The following is an 18,107-nucleotide window of genomic DNA, read 5'->3' on the forward strand; positions in this document are numbered from 1 at the left end:
TCACAATTCGCTTTTTATTTTGAAAAAGTTAATTGTGACTCAATTCTGACTTCAATTCCAAGTTTATTTTCTGAGTTGATCTCAGGTAATTCTGGCTTTTTTCTTAGAATTGCAAGATCATTTTGCACACACTCTGAGAAAAACGTCAGAATTGTGATATAAATTCAATTATGAGAAAGATTTGTAAAAACAAATTGTAAAAAATATTTTGAAAAAGTTATATGGACTTTGTATGAAATTGTTTCAGTTTATATTTTTGTACCCCATAGGTAACTTTTTATTTCCCGATTCAGACTTTTTCCTTGCAATTCTTTAATAGCAATTCTGAGAAAAAAAGTCAGAATTTTCAAGACTCAAAATTTCCGTATAGTTTTGGGATTGTCTTGCAATTCTGATAATTTTCTCAAAATGATGAGTTTACATGTCACAATTTTTTTTTTATTTATTGGGTAAAAGGTAACTGTGACTATCTCACAGAATGTGTGCAATTCGCATTTCTTGGACTTGCACACATTCTGAGAAAAATTTCAGAATTGTGATATATAAAAAAAAAAGAAGATAATTATCTCACAATTCAGACTTTTTAGATTTGTGAGTTTATATCTTGCTTTCTGGCTTTTTTTCTACTAAGTGAAAGAAAAAATTGTGAGAAAAAATTTTGCAATCGTCGTCATTTTTTTTTTTTTTTTTTGCTGTGATGGAAACAAGTTTCCAAAAAAATATTTTCACAAAAGAAAAATTAAGACTTTAAATTGAAGACCTCTGAAAAAGTATGTAGTTCCAATTATGATTAAACATGAAGTCAAGAAAAAAAAAAAGCAAAAGAAAAGCATGGATGAAGGAAGTACAACTTCACTATAGAATTGACAAACTGTATCAACAGCATCCAGCGGATCTGCTCTTTCAAATGAGGCAACTGTGGTGTTCTTCTGAATGTTTTGGACCTAAGTGATGGCTGTTTGTGTTGCAATATAGCAATGATCCTTTTTACAGTAATACTACAAGTTGCGTTAGACTGAACGTTCTCTCCCATCCAGACCTCAAAACAAGCTGTGCCTTCAAGTAACTGCTACTTCAATCCTCTTAACGACAAATCTAACAGAGGTGGAATAAATCTCTTGTCTTACAGGTAAAGATTATATTAGACAGGGTGCGGAGAATTCGCCTAAATATCAGTATTCCTAGCGGGCAACATTTGAACACGCAGAGAAAGATGTCTCACAAGTCATAGTTTATTTACATCTGTAAATATCTCTTGCAGTCTTGAAAGTGCAAGCAGAAGAAATATGCATATGTAATTAAAAATAGCCAACCTTTCTGATTCCGACTGGCATATAAATAAAATGAAAAACATTTTTCCAAAAGCACAAACAGACATGAAAGAAGGACGGACGGAAATAAGATGAAGCTATTTACATATGAGTAGACCAAATGTGTAGAAAAACTGCATGTTATAGTGTTTTGTTGGGAGCATGAATGCAGAATGTCTGTGAAATTGATCCCCATCTGTTGTCGTGTGTGTGATGTTGTTACTCTCAGGAACTCTGGCCCTTTTTGTGATGGATTCCTGGTTTAGGGGACGTCCCCCTCCTCCCTCCCACCAAACAGCTAGTTTAGCTGTCTGTCTCATTGACAGCGGATGCTGGAGTTTGACGGCGCCTGTTGGTTTCGGTGTCTTCCCGCTGAGTCTGTGGTATTAAAAAAGTTTCCAGTCGACAGTGTTTTCCAACTCCCTGCTGTAATAAATACAAAAAGGAAGACAAGCATTAAGATGTGATAGTGGAGAAAAAAGAGATGCGCAAAGGAAGGGGGCTGAAATGAAAAGAGCTCTCCGTTTGTGCTCGCATGTGGTTTTATTCTTCCCCAGCTGCCTTTAAAGTTAAAACTCAATATAAAGTATGTTTTGTCGAAATTCAAGGACAACTAATAACAGCAAACATCCCAAAAACACTGCCAGAAATCAATATATCATGGTAAATTTACAGGAACTACAATCCAAATGGACTAAATGGTCTTTTGAAAGTGTCTCTGGTATCTTTCAACTTTTATTGCACCAATTACCACTCAGAGAGAGAGAAATCGATCCAGAGATTTTTTTTAACGGGAAACCTGAACTTCTCTGTGGTCCAGAACGAGTGTTATCTGACTTTCAAGATGTATTAGTCTCCTGGACCGCAAAGCCATGTGGATCAATCTCAAAAACCCTGTCAAGAACTAGATTCTTTATATGATTATATAATATTTTGAATTAGCTGGCATTGTTCTGTTTTAATTTGAAAGTTTTAGTAATTTTGCGTTGTCATTTTTATTTGTTTTCTCTTTTTTTAAACATGCCTCTCTAGTTTATGAATTTTTATTTCAGTCTTATTTTACTGCTTTAAGTCAAACTAAATGAAAATGAGAAATTAGCTGATATTAGACAAATTTTAATAATAAGGTATATTTTATTTAAAATAATATATATATATTTGTATTTCTTTAAACAATATTTTTGACCACAATACATGTCATTATGTAGGTGGAATATGTGCTTACTCATGAAAGTAATGCAATGCAGAAAATCCTAAACATGGGCTTCATTTTCCTAATACAAAATATAATTTCTTTCTTCTTTTGAATCTGCGGGGAAACCTGACCTGGGTGTTTTTTTCGTGAGATTCAACCAAAGCAGCATGACAGCCAATGAAAAGTACCTCTCCTAATGCAGAGAATTTCATAAGAGGCCAGCGTGACCAATCGCTAATTTGTGCTCAATGTGATATTAACTTTGGTTTCGCCTTTCAGGGCAACTGCGGTTGGTAGAATAAGAGGAGGGCAGAAGTTGCTGGTGGCGATAAGATTGTGGTCAGGCAGATTAGCCGGACAAACAGAGCGGTGATCCACAAACAACACACAGCAGGATCAGGTGGAAACCACCATCAGATTCCACTTTGTCCTGTGTCTTTATGTAGCCAAACATGTGGCAATGTTTATACTGAAACAGCAGAAGTTGGGCCGCTACACCTTGAAAACAGATTAGTAATAATAACCACAGCTATTTCCCTTCATTTTGATAAACTTTATGCTCTTAGGTCACAGACGGGGAGGGCGCTGTATGTCAAACTCGCTCAGACCACCAAAGACGGACCTGATAAAGCAATGCTAACGTAATTACTCCAATCAGATCTAAACTGTTGTGACATATACGTGGCAAACACCTGGTGTTCTTCGTCTTTCCAAAGCAAAAGATGTATTTGACCTCTAGAGAATTTACAAAAATGTATTTTGGGGTGCAAAACCCATCTTCTGGAAGAACATTATTTTCTCAAGCTGTCTGGATTTTTGTTGCCAGTCAGTTTATGAACATATACAGGACACGTGCCAATACTGTACATCTGACTAGAACTCCAGAGGTTTTTAACTGAGGTTATTCCATTTATTTATTTATTTTATTTTTATTCAATGGCTCAGCAGTACATTTGAGCACACATGTAAACAAAACATTATACACTACCATTCAAGAGTCTGGGGTCAATAAGATTATGTAATACTTTTATTAAGCAAGGATGTATTAAATTGATCAAAAGGGACAGTAAAGACATTTGTAATGTTATAAAATATTTGTATTTCAAATAAATACTTTTGAAATAATGCCACAAAACTGAAGCTGAAGCAGCACACCTGATTTCAACATTTATTCAACATTCAATATAAATGTTTCTTGAGCAGTTAACCAGCATATTAGACTGATTTCTGAAGGATCATGTGACGCTGAAGACTGGAGTAAAGATGCTGAAAATTCAGCTTTGATCACAGGAATAAATTACATTTTCAAATATATTCAAATTGAAATCCTTTTTTTATACTGTTTTGCTTTTACTTTATTTTTTGATCCAATAAATGCAGCCTTTGTGAGCATAGAAGACTTCTTGTGAAAACATATGAAAAATATTGACAACTCCAAATCTTTGAATGGTAGAATATATATTGCTGTATGGTTTAAGTTACCTTCTTGTGAGATGCTTCCCTTGAAAAGTTAGCTTTTTATTAGAAAAGTCTTCTAGAAAATTTTTATTCTAAAGTCCTCACAGTCAAGAAACTCCCAAATAAAGTCCCGCTGTCATGCTTAATGGATCTTTAGAGACACGCTAAATTGAACTGAATGAATTACCCCGTGAAACCAGATTTAGTGGTTTGTACTCACTAACTTCATTTTTACAATCTGTTTTCTGCATGAAGAACAATCTTGATTAGATCTTGAAACTCAAGCTTGGAAACTTGTAAAGCATCTCATGGTTTGAATTATCACTGTGATCCAAAAAGCCATTGTCCCAGCTTTGAGCTCTTGCCTTTTATTGAAGAATGGAATCCATTTCAGATATGTGATTGTTTTCCTGAAGAGAGAAGAGACAAATCATTTTTAAGAGACTGTTAACTTTAACATCCACATGCTAAGATGTGTGAGCGTTGATGATTTAGAAACTAATGTCAAGTTGTTTTTAAGAACATTTTCCCTTCTTTCATAGTCTCTAGTCCTCTGACCTTACAATTTCATTTCCATTTTTCATATAAATGTCTTCCAACCTCTATCCATAAATCTCTTACCATGTCTTCGTCACACTCCTCGTGTGTGTGCTCCTCTCCGTCCTCCACATCACTGTGCAGCAGTTCCTCGGACTCTGAGCCCGACTCGTCCTGAGACTGTTCGCTCTTCATTTCCTCTGCCTTCTGCAACTCTGTGTGCACACAGACAAACGTGTTGTACATTTACCTACACTACATCAATAATTAAGCTCTATGGGAATGCGTGTTGCTGTAGCTTGTCATCAGACCCTGTAACGCCTGACACGTAAAATAATAGTCTGAAAATCTAATGCTTTTAAAGCTAAAAAGCTATTTTTTGGCATATATATCATGCATTAGGCTTTTATGGCTCATATACCCGTAACATAGGTAGAATATGGTGCTCATACTCACAGATTTTATTCAGAGGCCCAAATTAAGCAAACATATGTAATCTGGTGCAGATGCTGATATTTATATGGCCAAGAAGAAAACTGAAATTCTGGTATAGTTTGTAATGTAAATCAATGAGATCTTTAACAGTATAGAAGAATACTTGCATAAAATGCGTAGAAATATCAGCTGTCACTATAAATCTCTCAATTATATGTCTTAGGAAGATCTCAGGTTTATGATCAAAGCTATTTTTCATTGTGGGGAGCAAAACATATGACATACAATACAATGATAACATTCCTCAAACACAGATTTGATACAGTTTATCATGATTTTTCTGAAAAATTATTGATAAAAGTATTGAAAATCAAGAAAACATAAGTTGCTTCAGTCCAGTAAATACTCATCTTGAAATATTGCTACCAAAATAACTAGGTTGCTCTTTATTTAACAGTACGTGAACTTACGTGTACTTACAGTGTACATATAGTGTACCACCTATGAAAGTACTGGTAATATAAGATAACTACATGGGCTTTAAGGGTAGGTACAGGGTTAGCTCCCTAGTTATTACCATAATAATTACATAGTATGTACATGAGTAACAGGACTGTAAAATAAAGTGCTATCGAAAATTACTTTATAAAAATCAGCAAAACTTTTGCAGTAAAAAGACAAAAGTGTACCATGACATGAAGATGGACATTTTTACTATTATAAACTGCAATTTATAAGTTTTATGTTTTAAATAAAACAAAGATTATTAAAGTATAATTTAAGAGAAAATACTATTTCGGTCTTTCTACTTCAAAATTTCACATTTAATTCAATGTGTTACTTAGCAATTCTTTATAATTGTTGGTGAAATTTACTTCCAATTTCAGTAAAAAATATTTCTACACCAAATTGTATTTGGTAAAATAGTATAAAATACTGTATCAATCAGAGGACAGAAGGCATGTTGTAGATTTTGCACAACAGGTTTTTCAGAAAAGTTTTGATAAATTAATATCAAACATGATACAGTAGTCTTTACAGGGTTAAAGATGCTGTGAGTGATTTCAGCTTTATTTCCACCGCTTAAACACAGTATGTCAGTATGCGTTGGGGATTTTCTGTTCTCTCCACCATTGGGTGAACCTCTCTCACATCCTAAACATCCAAGACACCTCTGAAGGGACACATTTCAAGAGCAGACAAGTGAAAAAACCTTGCCAAGGTAAAGAAAAACTTGGAGCTCACTTTTATTTACACATCAGCCCAGCTGAAAAGTTATGAGAGGGCCAGAGTAAGTGCTAGTCGACTTTCCTCCCTTACAAGGGCTTTTAAAGCATCTCATCCTCAACAGTCAGCAACACTTGCATACATGCACAGAAATGTGCTTCACTCTGGGGGGACATCATCATTGATTAGCCACAAACCATTAGCCACATCATAATTCATAGACAATGAAGCTGGTTTCCGTGTGTAAATAAACACAGAGGTATGTGGCGTTCTGTGGCAATGCTTGTCAGACTGACCGCTGATGTGAAACGGCTCATGAGACAGCGGCGGTGCTGCACTGAATCAGCGATATGTGTGGAGAGTAAACTGCTTGCTGCGGATTCCATATGATTAAAAGCCCTTTGAAAGCTTTTCTCAAAAAATAATTACTGAGAGGAGGGTATAACAGGCATATTTTGATGAAATCGTTACTAATAGAATACAACCTTGATTTATCACAGAACAACCAGGCTTGTATAATACAGAATAATAGTATTGTGTGCATACTGTATATATATGCATTACAGTCAGTTTATTAAACAAGGGCACATTCAATTTATTAAAAGTGACAGTAAAGACTTGCACATTGTTTCAAACGATTTCTATGCAAGTAAATGCTGTTCTCTTGCACTTTCTATTGATCAAAGGATCTTGAAACAAATGTATCTTGGTTTCCACAAAAACATTAAGCAGCACAACTGAAATAGAAATTATTTTTGTATTTAAACACTTTAATAATTCAGCATAATTGTATACATCAAAGTATTACGGCATTATCCAGTGTTGTTATCATTAGCTAAAACTACATCATGAATATTTTTGGTCAAAACTGATACTTTTTAAAGATTCTTTGATGGCTAGAAAGTGAAAAAGGCACTTATTTGAAAGAGAAATATTGCATTATGATAAATGTCTTTGTCAATTTTGATCAATTTAATGTGTCCTTGCTGAATAAAGTATTATTTCTGAAAAAAAAAAAATTACCCCAAACTTTTGGACAGCAGTATTTGTTTGCGTGTGTATAACATATATTTGTCATATGCCATTATACCTGTGGCGCAGTATTTGTCCTCTGTGATCTGGTCAAGGCGTCCCAGCAGCGCGTCGATGTTGGACTTGATCTGCGTCAGTTCTGATTTAATAGCCTGCAGCTCGGTTGATTTCACTGCTCACATGTACACACAAGGTTGACAAAAGAACACAGTGTTTTAGATGAATAAATCAAGTTTATATATTGCCATAAAACCAAAAACAGATATAAAAGCAAGACACTGGTATTTAGTTGTGGATCTATAATGGCGCACTGCCCAAGACAAAAGGTTTCTCTGGTGCAGTATTGCAAACATCCTAAATTGCTAAACCTGGCATGTTAATCTATCAAATGGCCCAAACACCGGTTCAAGAGTTCAAGCGGTCCATAAATCATCTCAGCGCACTGAATCTGAAGAAGATGGAACGAGATACATTTCTGGACATTTCTTAAGCATCTTAAAGGTCTTCTGATGTTTCAGCATTCAACATACAGAATGTGGAGGTCAGAAAAACGGGATACATAAAAAAAACTGGTGCAAAATAGAAGCTGAACTTACACTTGTGTTTGACAGAGCTGTTGGGAAGGATAGTGGATCTGGTCAGGAGTTTGACAGGTAATGACTTCACCCTGCGGACGACCGGCACTGCCACACGGGGGCGCTTTACTGGAACCGCTCTGGGGACCGGTGATACTCTGCCTCGGAACTCGAACAGTCTGGAGGCAGAAAGAGAAGTATCAAGAAACAAACTGCGTCATGCAACCACATGACTTTTATCAGTGAGTTTATAGGTCATGCTCAGGAAACTGTGGTGTTTGCTTTAATATGTTTACTGCTAAATTTTTCAGAAATCATATTTTCCCATCTCAGGCCCAAAGTAAACACCAAAATACTCCGGGACCACCATCAGAAAGATCTTTATTGGCAAGTATGTTTACAGTACATACAAATAAATAAAAGGGTCATAAAAATAGAACAGAAAAAAAATTATAGAATACATGAATAAAAAAAATTAACTTGATAAAATTGATAAAAACACAATATACAAAATAGACAATATATGTACGTACAGATATATGCAAATACAAGGGACATGAAAATATGCAATTGCAAGTTTCTCTGTAATATTCAGATAAGTCAACATATGTTAGTTTTCAATAATGAATTCTTAAAATATGATCACCAATCCAACATATGTGAGGATGTCAGAAATATAAAACCATTATATTAAAAAAACTCATTCTAAAAATTCACCGTTTAAAGAATTTTAGAAAATAAATAAGTATATAGGCTAATTATAATCAAATTAAAATAAAGCTAAAATTATTAAATTGTTTTCAATAAGTGAGATAAATACGAAATACAATATAATATAAATATTAGATGAAAAACTTAAATGTAAATCATAAATGTTGTACACTTTTAATGACTAAACTAGGAATAAATATAGAGCTTAATAGAAATAAAAAAAACTCAAAAGAAATGAAAAATAAAATAAATGAAAACCTAAAATATGAAAATAAAAAGCTGATTCAAAAAATTAATAAATACTATAAAAATATATAAATAATACCAAATAAATAACACAGGTATTATCTTCTTTTGTAAGGTGATTTGCTTGGTAAACTCATCATTTGTAGAAGTGTGTTCATGTACTGTTGGGGAAAGCAAGAGTAAAGTGCAATCTTTGAGTCTTCTTACGATCAGAGCATACCTGCTTTCCATCCATCATACATCAATTCCTCACGAACAGAGCGGGAGATGCGCCCGGGAGAGCTTAACTGCTCCGTCTCATAGCGTAAACCGACAGCGTACGTCTTTGCATTGTGGCCAAATGAGCTAAAATGAGGCCAGAAGCCAATAGTTTGCAATCCAAGTCGATCCTTGAGCTCTGCTGTCAGGGATGAAGGAGGTGATGTGGCGTGAATGAAGTGAGAGAAGAAGATACTTTTGCCTTCAAAGAGAAGCATGTCTGCTGCCCAGACAGGAACCTAAAAGCAACCAGCTGGCTTCCCACATGCCATCTACGCGGCTTCACCGACTGATCCGCCATCCTAGAGATCTAAATTATTGGATATGTTTGCTGTAAAATATCGACTGGAGTCAGCGTCGCCCTAAGACGGCTGTAAGTCAGGGAGCAGAGATCACAAGAGAGATATCAATAAACATGTCAGCTCATCATATGGACGCAATATCCCCTACATCTGCAAGCAAGTACGTCCAGCTGAGTCTCGCAGCAGGGTTTCCATAGCTACCGAATAGGGACGCCGGCCAACCGCACGCTCCCCGAGCCAAAGTTTGCTTAAGTTCTTGTGAAACGCATATTTTTTCCTCCGCCTTTCTTTCTGCAGCTTACAGCTGTGTGTGTGACTGTTTTTATGAGAGTTCATTTAATTCGGCCAAGTTGTGAAAAAATTTATTATGACAGGAAGAGCAGTGTGCTAGAGATAGAACAGTGTGCCTGACTTCATTACAAGTCACTGCTGGGTTACTGCACTAAAAAACGCCAAATATAAAGCCTGACTGCTGGGTTATGAGTTCAGGTCAGAGGATTTCAGCACAAGAAAAAAGTGCTTCTGTACTCAATCAGTAAACTATAGGTATTTTTCTTTAATACATGGATTTTATTTATTTAGTGTGACAACTAATGCATGACAACGTTCTTAGCAAACAGTCTCTTCGTGTTCATCAAAGAATCACGGTTTTCACAAAAATATGAAGCATCACAATTATTTTCAGCATTGATAATTAAGAAATGTTTCTTGAACAGCAAATCAGCATATTAGAATGATTTCTGAAGGATCGTGTAGCACTGACGACTGGAGTAATGATGCTGAAAATTCAGCTTTAAAATCACAGGAAAAAAATTCTAAATGCATTCAAATAGAAAATAGTTACTTTAAATTGTAATAATATTTCACAATATTACTGTTTTTACACTATGCCTTTCATTCCAAAAAAAATTCCATTTATTACAGGTGGTAAAAAAAATCAAAAGGATTGTACATCACGATCACATACCCTGCTCTGGAAGGGTGCAAACACAAATGAATGGCGATACAAACAGTGAAACACTGCTGGGCCAGTCAAGACAAGGACTGGCATATTATTATACCTGGACTGTGAACTTATGCATTCTGGATGCGACTTCAGTGCATTTCCTGTATTTCAACACAAATCGTTTGTGCAAAATCATGGACTCACCTGTCATAGAAGTCATCTCTGTAGTATTCATAGTCAAAATCATAACCGCTGCAGGGATTAAACACAAAAAATACATTATTTTTTAAATATAGGCGATTCACAGGATTTTCAAAAATGAGTCAATTTCCACTTAGATACTGTGCAGTTTTTGCTTGATAAAAAGCAATTGAACCTTTACATCACTGAAAAGCAAAAACAAAAAACCCCTACATGTCACACTATTCAGGGCAAGTTGTCAACGCAAACTGTATAAATATAGAAACCAGTAAAACTTACACCACAGTGCAAAAGTTATGGGTTGGTAAACTATTTAATGTTTAACTTTTTATGTAATTTATTCCTGTGACGCAAAGCTGAATTCTCAGCATCTTTACTCCAGTCTTCAGTGTCACATGATCCTTCAAATATCATTCTAATATGCTGGTTTGCTGCACCAGAAACATTTCTCATTATGATAAATGTTGAAAACAGTTGTGTTGCATGGTTTTGTAGAACCATGATTTTTTTAAATGACTCTTTGATGAATAGAAAGTTCAAAAGAACCACATTACTTTGAAATATATATTTTTTTGTAATATTATAATAAAATGTCTTTACTCTTAATTTAATGCATCCTTGCTGAGAATTACTGACCACAAAACTTTTGAATGGTAGTGTATTATTCAAAAGCTATCTTTTTTTTTTTTTTTTAGCAATATTTAAGCAATGAAACAATTCTAAAACATGAAAAATGAAAAGGTAACAGAAAAATATCAAACCACTGTTTTGCTCAAAATAGACTCCTATACAGTATCAAAACGTGTTGCAAGCTAAATATGTTGTTGAGCTGGTTAATAATACACTCTATTCTCTTTCTGCAATCACCTGTATAATGTCGCTGCGGTTCTCTTTAGTCCTTTAGGCCTGTTGGGTTTGGGTTCACCTGCCATGTTAATGTCTGTGAACAGAAGCGGAAAACATGAAAGTTTTACTTTATATAAAGCAGATTTTAAAAAGTGCACAGAGTAATTAGATGACATACGTATTAAACAATGACAGATGGAGGACGCCTTTCAAAGTGACATCTGCAGCTCTTTGATTATTGTAAGTTACCGGGTGCACTTGAGGCTGTTATCTAATGACTGTAATTATCACGGTGCACTGACATTACGGACACTTGTCGTTAAGTGGGAGTGCTCCGATTTGGATAACCACACGCTCAATGCGCCCACCAGAAGGCACTCGACACCCACTCAACCGGCCCAGAACGATCCGGCGTCTGCACTCTTTCCCAGCACACTCCAGCCTCCAGAGTCTCCTCGGCAGGCACGTGCAGAAGAGGGGGACTTTGGGGGCTCAAGCCCCTGCCCTTTTTCAAAATTATTCAAAAGTGCCCCTCTCAGACAAACAGCAATGATATTGTAGTCAATAAAACTAAATGCATTTGAATTAACATGACAATGTGTACAAAATGGTAACTAATTGCTCAAAAGTCGGAACATTCCTGTTTATTTTATCTGTCAATCTGATATTCTACAGTCTGTTCGGAAACTTAGGCTCTCAAGCCATATATGGTTCTTTCAGTGAGTGGGTCGACGGAAGGAAAAACATAAACCAAACAATATTTTAAACTTTTTTTCATAAATAATAAAAGCTAGTGTGTCGATGTAATTAAAAATCTATACATTATATATTTTAGAATATTACATAATTCATCAATGCCCGTTTATCTTGTATAATACACCAACCAATCATGATCTGGCTCAAGTACAAATTTCATTGGACTATAATGTGAAGTGGAGCAGTCATTTTCTGTTCTTATTCATAAATTCATCAATTGAAAATTACATGGGAGAGAAGAGTTTATTTGTGGAGTGATCTGGATCTGCTGTTTGTCTCATTTTATAAATCAAATTACGTCGCTGAGAAAATAGATGACTACAAAAGCACTGCATAAAACCGTGCAGCACCAATAGTCGCAATAATGGTAATCAGTATTCAGTTCACTTACATTTATGTATGATGCACCGTTTACTAGCTATATCATGAAACTCTCATAGCTAATGAAGCCCAAGTGCCACCTACAGACCTGTTATGTGAAGTGTAGGCTGGAGAAATGGTGACGTGACAGGACTTTATCATGTTACCATTTTTGATAATTATGCAGCATTATGAACGTGTCTTATGCTCATCAAGCCTGCATTTTATTTGATCAAAACTACAGAAAAAAACTGTAATATTGTGAACTATTATTACAATTTAAAATAATGTTTATCTATTTTAATATACTTTAAAATATCATTTATTTCTGTGATGCAAAGCCGAATTTTCATCATCATTACTCCAGTCTTCAGTGCATGATCCTTCAGAAATCATTCTAATATGCTGATTTATTATCAATATTGGAAACAGCGGTGCTGCTTTTTAATTTTTATTTATTTATTTATTTTCGGAACCCGTGATACTTTTTTAGGGTTCATTAATAGATAAAAAATTTAAAAGAACAGCATTTATTCAAAATATAGATGCTTTCTAGCAACGTCAATCTTTACTATCACTGTTCCTATCAATTTAGCAATTTAATCAAAGAATCTTGAAAAAAGTATCACAGGTTTCCAACGTTGATAATAAATCAGAATTGCATAAAATGTATTTTAAAGTATATGAAATATTTGATCAAATAAATGCAGGCTTGATGACCATAAGTGACTTCTTGCAAAAATCTAAAATAGTAATGTATCCAAACTTTTGACCTATATATATATATATTTTATTTTTATTTTTTTACATTGCCCCTATTTTACATTTGAGCCCCTGCCCCTCAGGAACTCTCTGCACGTCCTCGGCTTCCACTTTATGACAGGAGGAGAAGCAGAAAGGGAATAATGGATAGCCGTGAAGCAATGGAAGACATCCCTCTGTCACCCGATTTCATATTTCCAACACTCAAGCGAATACAGAGGTGAGCTCTGAGACAGTGAGAGACACAAGGGTTTGAGGGAGAGCTGTCAGGCGTGATGATTTCCTTCAGCTCCGGGACTGATTGGCCAGCAGGGAACGAGTGGGGCCGCGTGAGTGACAGGTCACCGGGGCTGTCAAGTGGAAGCCAAAGGCTCCGTGGAGCGCGAAACAGCGGCTAATCTGACCGCCCCCAAAAAACACGTATGTCATCAAGCAGCTGCGGAGGGCTGGAGGGCAAACAATGAGAGCCAGACAAACAAAGATTGGAAGCGAAGGAGACAGATATCGAACTGCATCGAGGAGCGATAGAGACATAGAAGGTGGAAGAGAGCAAATGAACAACTGTCTGATGTCCTCAGCGTGACACGAACACCTGCCGCTGACACACCTGTCCTGCTCCTCGTTTATCTGAGGGGGGCGGGGCATCAGCGCTCTGTTGCCCGGATACCAGCACAGCTGAGAAACCAATCAGTGTCTAGAGGTCACCTCGTAGAGGACGCACCATTACTGGCTGGTATGATGAGGCTTAAAACAACTTGATAACTGAAATAGCGCGGTAATCATATGACCCCACATTGACTGACTGTAATTCACTTGAAGTGGCACATGCTAAAGACATACATATATAGATTTCACAGAACCTAGCTAGTGTGTACTTGAGTCTAGGGCATGAAAGGAATTGTTTATTGAGCTTCTCTGAACACTAAGGCTGTTTAGATTAGAATAACATACTACAATATCACTCTTGATATTTCCAGTAAAATAGCATGCATATGTATTCTGTACGGCAAAATGTGAAGTGTACAACAACAAAGCATAGGCTATGCCACAGAATAGTATATCGCACAATGCAATGCACTTAACTTGAATTTTCTTTTCTAGAGTGATTATTTAACCGTAATATCAACTGTCCAATAAATATTTGTTTTTAAATACATATTATTATTATTATCATCATCATCAAAATATGTTTATATTTACAGTTATATAATAATATTAATTATATTTGCATTATTTTTGGAGTATTTAAATAACAACAACTATTATTATTATACATATCTACTATATTATAAAGATTTTAAAGAATTTAAAATGCTAAGCAATTGTTTTTGACACAAATTTGTTATCCAGTAAATAATAGTATAAATTTAGTATTATATAAATAAATAATTGTATTGATTAAAAATTACATAAATGTATTCATTAATATTATTACAGGATATAATAACAAAATAATAATAACCACAACAATAATGAAAATATTGTATTAACACATGTTATGTAAACAAAAATGTTTTATTTTGTATACAGTTAATCATGATTAATCATTTGACAGCACTACATATATATACAGTATATATATATATATATATATATATATAATATTTATTATAATTATTGCTGTTATTATTGTTATTGTAATTTTGTTATTTATATACTGTAATATATATATACATATGTGTGTGTGTGTTATATGTAACTGTTATAAACTGTTTGAAATGTTTGTCAATGCATACATATATTTCACAAACTATTTTTAAATATAGTTGTCAGTATCCTGTAATCAGTATGCTATTAATTTCAGTCTAAACACATGCACACTGATCTCTTGGTATAGTGCATGCTAACAAAATTATTACAAAACAATAATCAGTACAAGTGTTCAACAACTACATGAAAAAGCTCAATACAAACTTAAAATTCACTGAGGTCAAGAAACCAAATGGCACTGATGTCACATTGGCCTCCTTATAATGTTGATGTACTTGCTCTGCACTATATTGACCTTGCTTTGACCCTGTCACAGTGATGGCCACAGGAAACTGTCATCAATAGATATTAATCTTAACTGCTTCAGTGTCATGGGGCTCGCTCTTGGCAGCAGTCAAAGCACATGCAAACCAAACACTCTACGGGGCGCTTAAAAAGTCAGTTTGCTCCTACAGCAAGTGTTGTGCACTATTTTTAACCTTGAAAAGATGATATTCAGATGTGATATATAACACATATATACAATTCATATTATTGTCCAACTCACCGAGGGTCTGTCCAGCAAGCACACGTCCATTTTCTCCAATGACGGCTCCACGAGCGTGTCTCTCATTAGCGTACTGAATGAAGGCGTAGCCTTTGTGAACCGAGCAGCCCAACACACGGCCGTATTTGGAGAAGATCGTCTCGACGTCACTCTTCTTCACCACCGCTGTGTTCAGGTTGCCAATAAACACGCGCGAGTTGATAGATTTGGGGTCATTTTTGTTGGTAATGTTGCTCGTCTGGACTTTCAGTGACATCTTGGTTCAAATGTGAACAACAATCTGGAGAAAAAACAAATCACATAAGTTTAGACCAATCGCTGTATAATTAGGTACATTCAAGATACGGTGAAATGAACAAACCATACTTCTAACTGAAACAGACAAAAAAAAAAAAAAAATCATAGATTGCATAGATAGATTTCTTGAAAAAGATGACTTAAAACAAGCCATAAGCAGTGTTACAATTACTTTTGTGATTAAACTTCCATTAATTTTGATTAATTATTATTAGCAATAAAAATGTGTGTATTATTAGTATTTATTGTTATTAACATGATCTTAATATTTTTATACATAATATTAATAATTGTTAAAAACAATATTCTGGTAAATTATTTATATAAATTAATATGAATAATGTATATTTATTTAAACAAGTTTTATTATTACTATTATTATTATTATTATTAACAATTTATATATAACAACAAGCAATATTAATTAGTATATATTATTAAAAATTCTATGCAAAAAATACTTATTATTAATAATAATAATAATGAATCAATCCTCTAAAATTATAATTTTTTTTAATCCTCTGTTAGGTCATATAATTACTTCAACGTGGGAAGTCGTGGCCTAATGGTTAGAGAGTCGGACTCGTAATCCAAAGGTTGCGGGTTCGAGTCTCGGGCCGGCAGGGATTGTAGGTGGGGGGAGTGAATGTCCAGCGCTCTCTCCACCCTCAATACCACGACTGAGGTGCCCTTGAGCAAGGCACTGAACCCCCAACTGCTCCCCGGGGGCCGCAGCATAAATGGCTGCCCACTGCTCCGGGTGTATGTTCACGGTGTGTGTGTGTTCACTGCTGTGTGTGTGCACGTTGGATGGGTTAAATGCAGAGCACGAATTCCGAGTATGGGTCACCATACTTGCTGAATGTCACTTCACTTCACTTCCCAAGCCAGACAATCCACAGAGAGATATAATAGATAGGCCTAAAATATATCTGGGGCCTTAAAGGTGCTGATTTTGCTCTTGAGCAAACATTACCCTATGAATCATCCTGACCAACACGGACACGTCCTGACCAATATATATTGCCTAATTAATGAATAAGTGATCAAAGCTCTCCTGACACCAGCACAGCACGTCTGATGTGCGCCATTTCTCACGGGCAAGACCGGCTACACCCTACGCAGTAAAATCAGACAGAACTGTAATTAGCACACTGATCAAAGTGTTAATGACAGGCCATAAGAAAGAACAATCACACATCAGATCGCTATAGTATTTCAGTTGTTTCTTCTAGACTGTAATGGGATTCAGCTGAGAGGAAAGTGAGACGTTTCTTAAAGGGATAGTTCCCTTTTCTGTCATTATTTACTCACCCTCAAGTTGTTCCAAACCTGTATGAGCTTCTTTCCTCTTTTGAGCAGAATTGAAGATAATTTGAACAATGCTGGTAACCAAACAGTTGACGGTAGCCATTGACTTCCATAGTATTTTTTCCACACTCAAACATTTCGCATTTCTGAGTGATTCGATCCACGTAAATTTACATAAACACCCACCCACTATTCACAATCCAATCAATGGATAAATTACATAGAAGTAAATTGGTCTGCATTTCAAAAGATCAAACTCCAATCAATAGTTTTCCAAGGAGAAGGCTCTGCTTTGCTTCTCATACATTTTATAGTGAAAGGACATGAGAAGATAAGAGTATTTGGACCTTATTAGGGGGACAAAAAAGAAGTCTGAGGTTTAAAGTCGTGGTGCTTCTGACCGCTGCAGAAGTGGCCCACCGCTGTTCCTTATTAGCGGCCTCCAAACGTGAAATCAGGAGAAAGTAAAGACCAAAAAATATTCAAGTCTGTCAGGGTCAATTGACTGTGTCCCAGGTATGACGCAAATCAGGTCTACTGTGAGGGCCGTTCACACCGCGGCTCCCCTCTGACAGTCTGCTAATCACACAATATTTTTATAGTAAGCAAACAGGAAGGTCATTTAGTGCCAAAGAGACGGTTCTCCTCTAATTATAGCGCCTCTGTACATCTCACATTGCTGGGGATTCAACAAGTCTTTGAAGCATGTGCTGTCTTTCTTTCCTCCTTGTTATAATGACTTACGCAATAAAGGTTTTTGAACTGCACACTATCATCCCGTTTGCAGAAATAACTCACTGCTTTGTTCGGACTCGCCTCTAAAGTCCTGCCTCCGTGGGGCCCATTAACACCTGTTTCTAAAGAGTTTGGTTGTTGAAAGCGTCAGAAGGTTTAGGGATCATGGATTGTAATTAAATGATCGATTAGACTGGGAAAATACTGGACCGGATTCCTACATCATGCCATGTTGGACAGCATCCTGACAGAAAGCACTCGTGCGGCTGAAAGACTCACACTACCTCCGGCTAACTTAATGAGCTGTGGGTTTCAGCACTCCCATTTTTCCTCATTATGTCATTCACACA

At 35.7% G+C, this 18,107-nt stretch overlaps 1 protein-coding gene across 11 annotated transcripts in view; it reads right to left on the reverse strand.

Annotated features, from left to right (window-relative positions):
- Positions 1-1,214: 1,214 nt before the first annotated feature.
- The window catches only part of LOC306879463 (RNA-binding protein Raly-like), an 82,134-nt gene continuing 65,241 nt past the window's right edge, over positions 1,215-18,107 (reverse strand). For 3 of the 11 annotated variants that reach the window (XM_079432421.1, XM_079432422.1, XM_079432423.1), the window contains 8 exons: positions 15,415-15,694; positions 11,301-11,373; positions 10,437-10,484; positions 7,791-7,948; positions 7,253-7,366; positions 4,585-4,715; positions 4,329-4,373; positions 1,218-1,736 (listed from right to left, as the gene is read on the reverse strand). In XM_079432421.1, the coding sequence (XP_079288547.1) occupies positions 4,332-4,373; positions 4,585-4,715; positions 7,253-7,366; positions 7,791-7,948; positions 10,437-10,484; positions 11,301-11,373; positions 15,415-15,670 (822 nt within the window). In that variant the 5' untranslated portion in view covers positions 15,671-15,694 and the 3' untranslated portion in view covers positions 1,218-1,736; positions 4,329-4,331. Of the gene's footprint in view, positions 1,737-3,398; positions 4,374-4,584; positions 4,716-7,252; positions 7,367-7,790; positions 7,949-10,436; positions 10,485-11,300; positions 11,374-15,414; positions 15,695-18,107 lie in introns of those variants that run through there. The other 8 variants (XR_013785011.1, XM_079432420.1, XR_013785012.1 and 5 more) reach the window with 8 other exon arrangements.

The sequence above is a fragment of the Barbus barbus genome (assembly GCF_936440315.1).
Source record: "Barbus barbus genome assembly, chromosome: 13".
Classification (NCBI taxonomy): domain Eukaryota; kingdom Metazoa; phylum Chordata; class Actinopteri; order Cypriniformes; family Cyprinidae; genus Barbus; species Barbus barbus.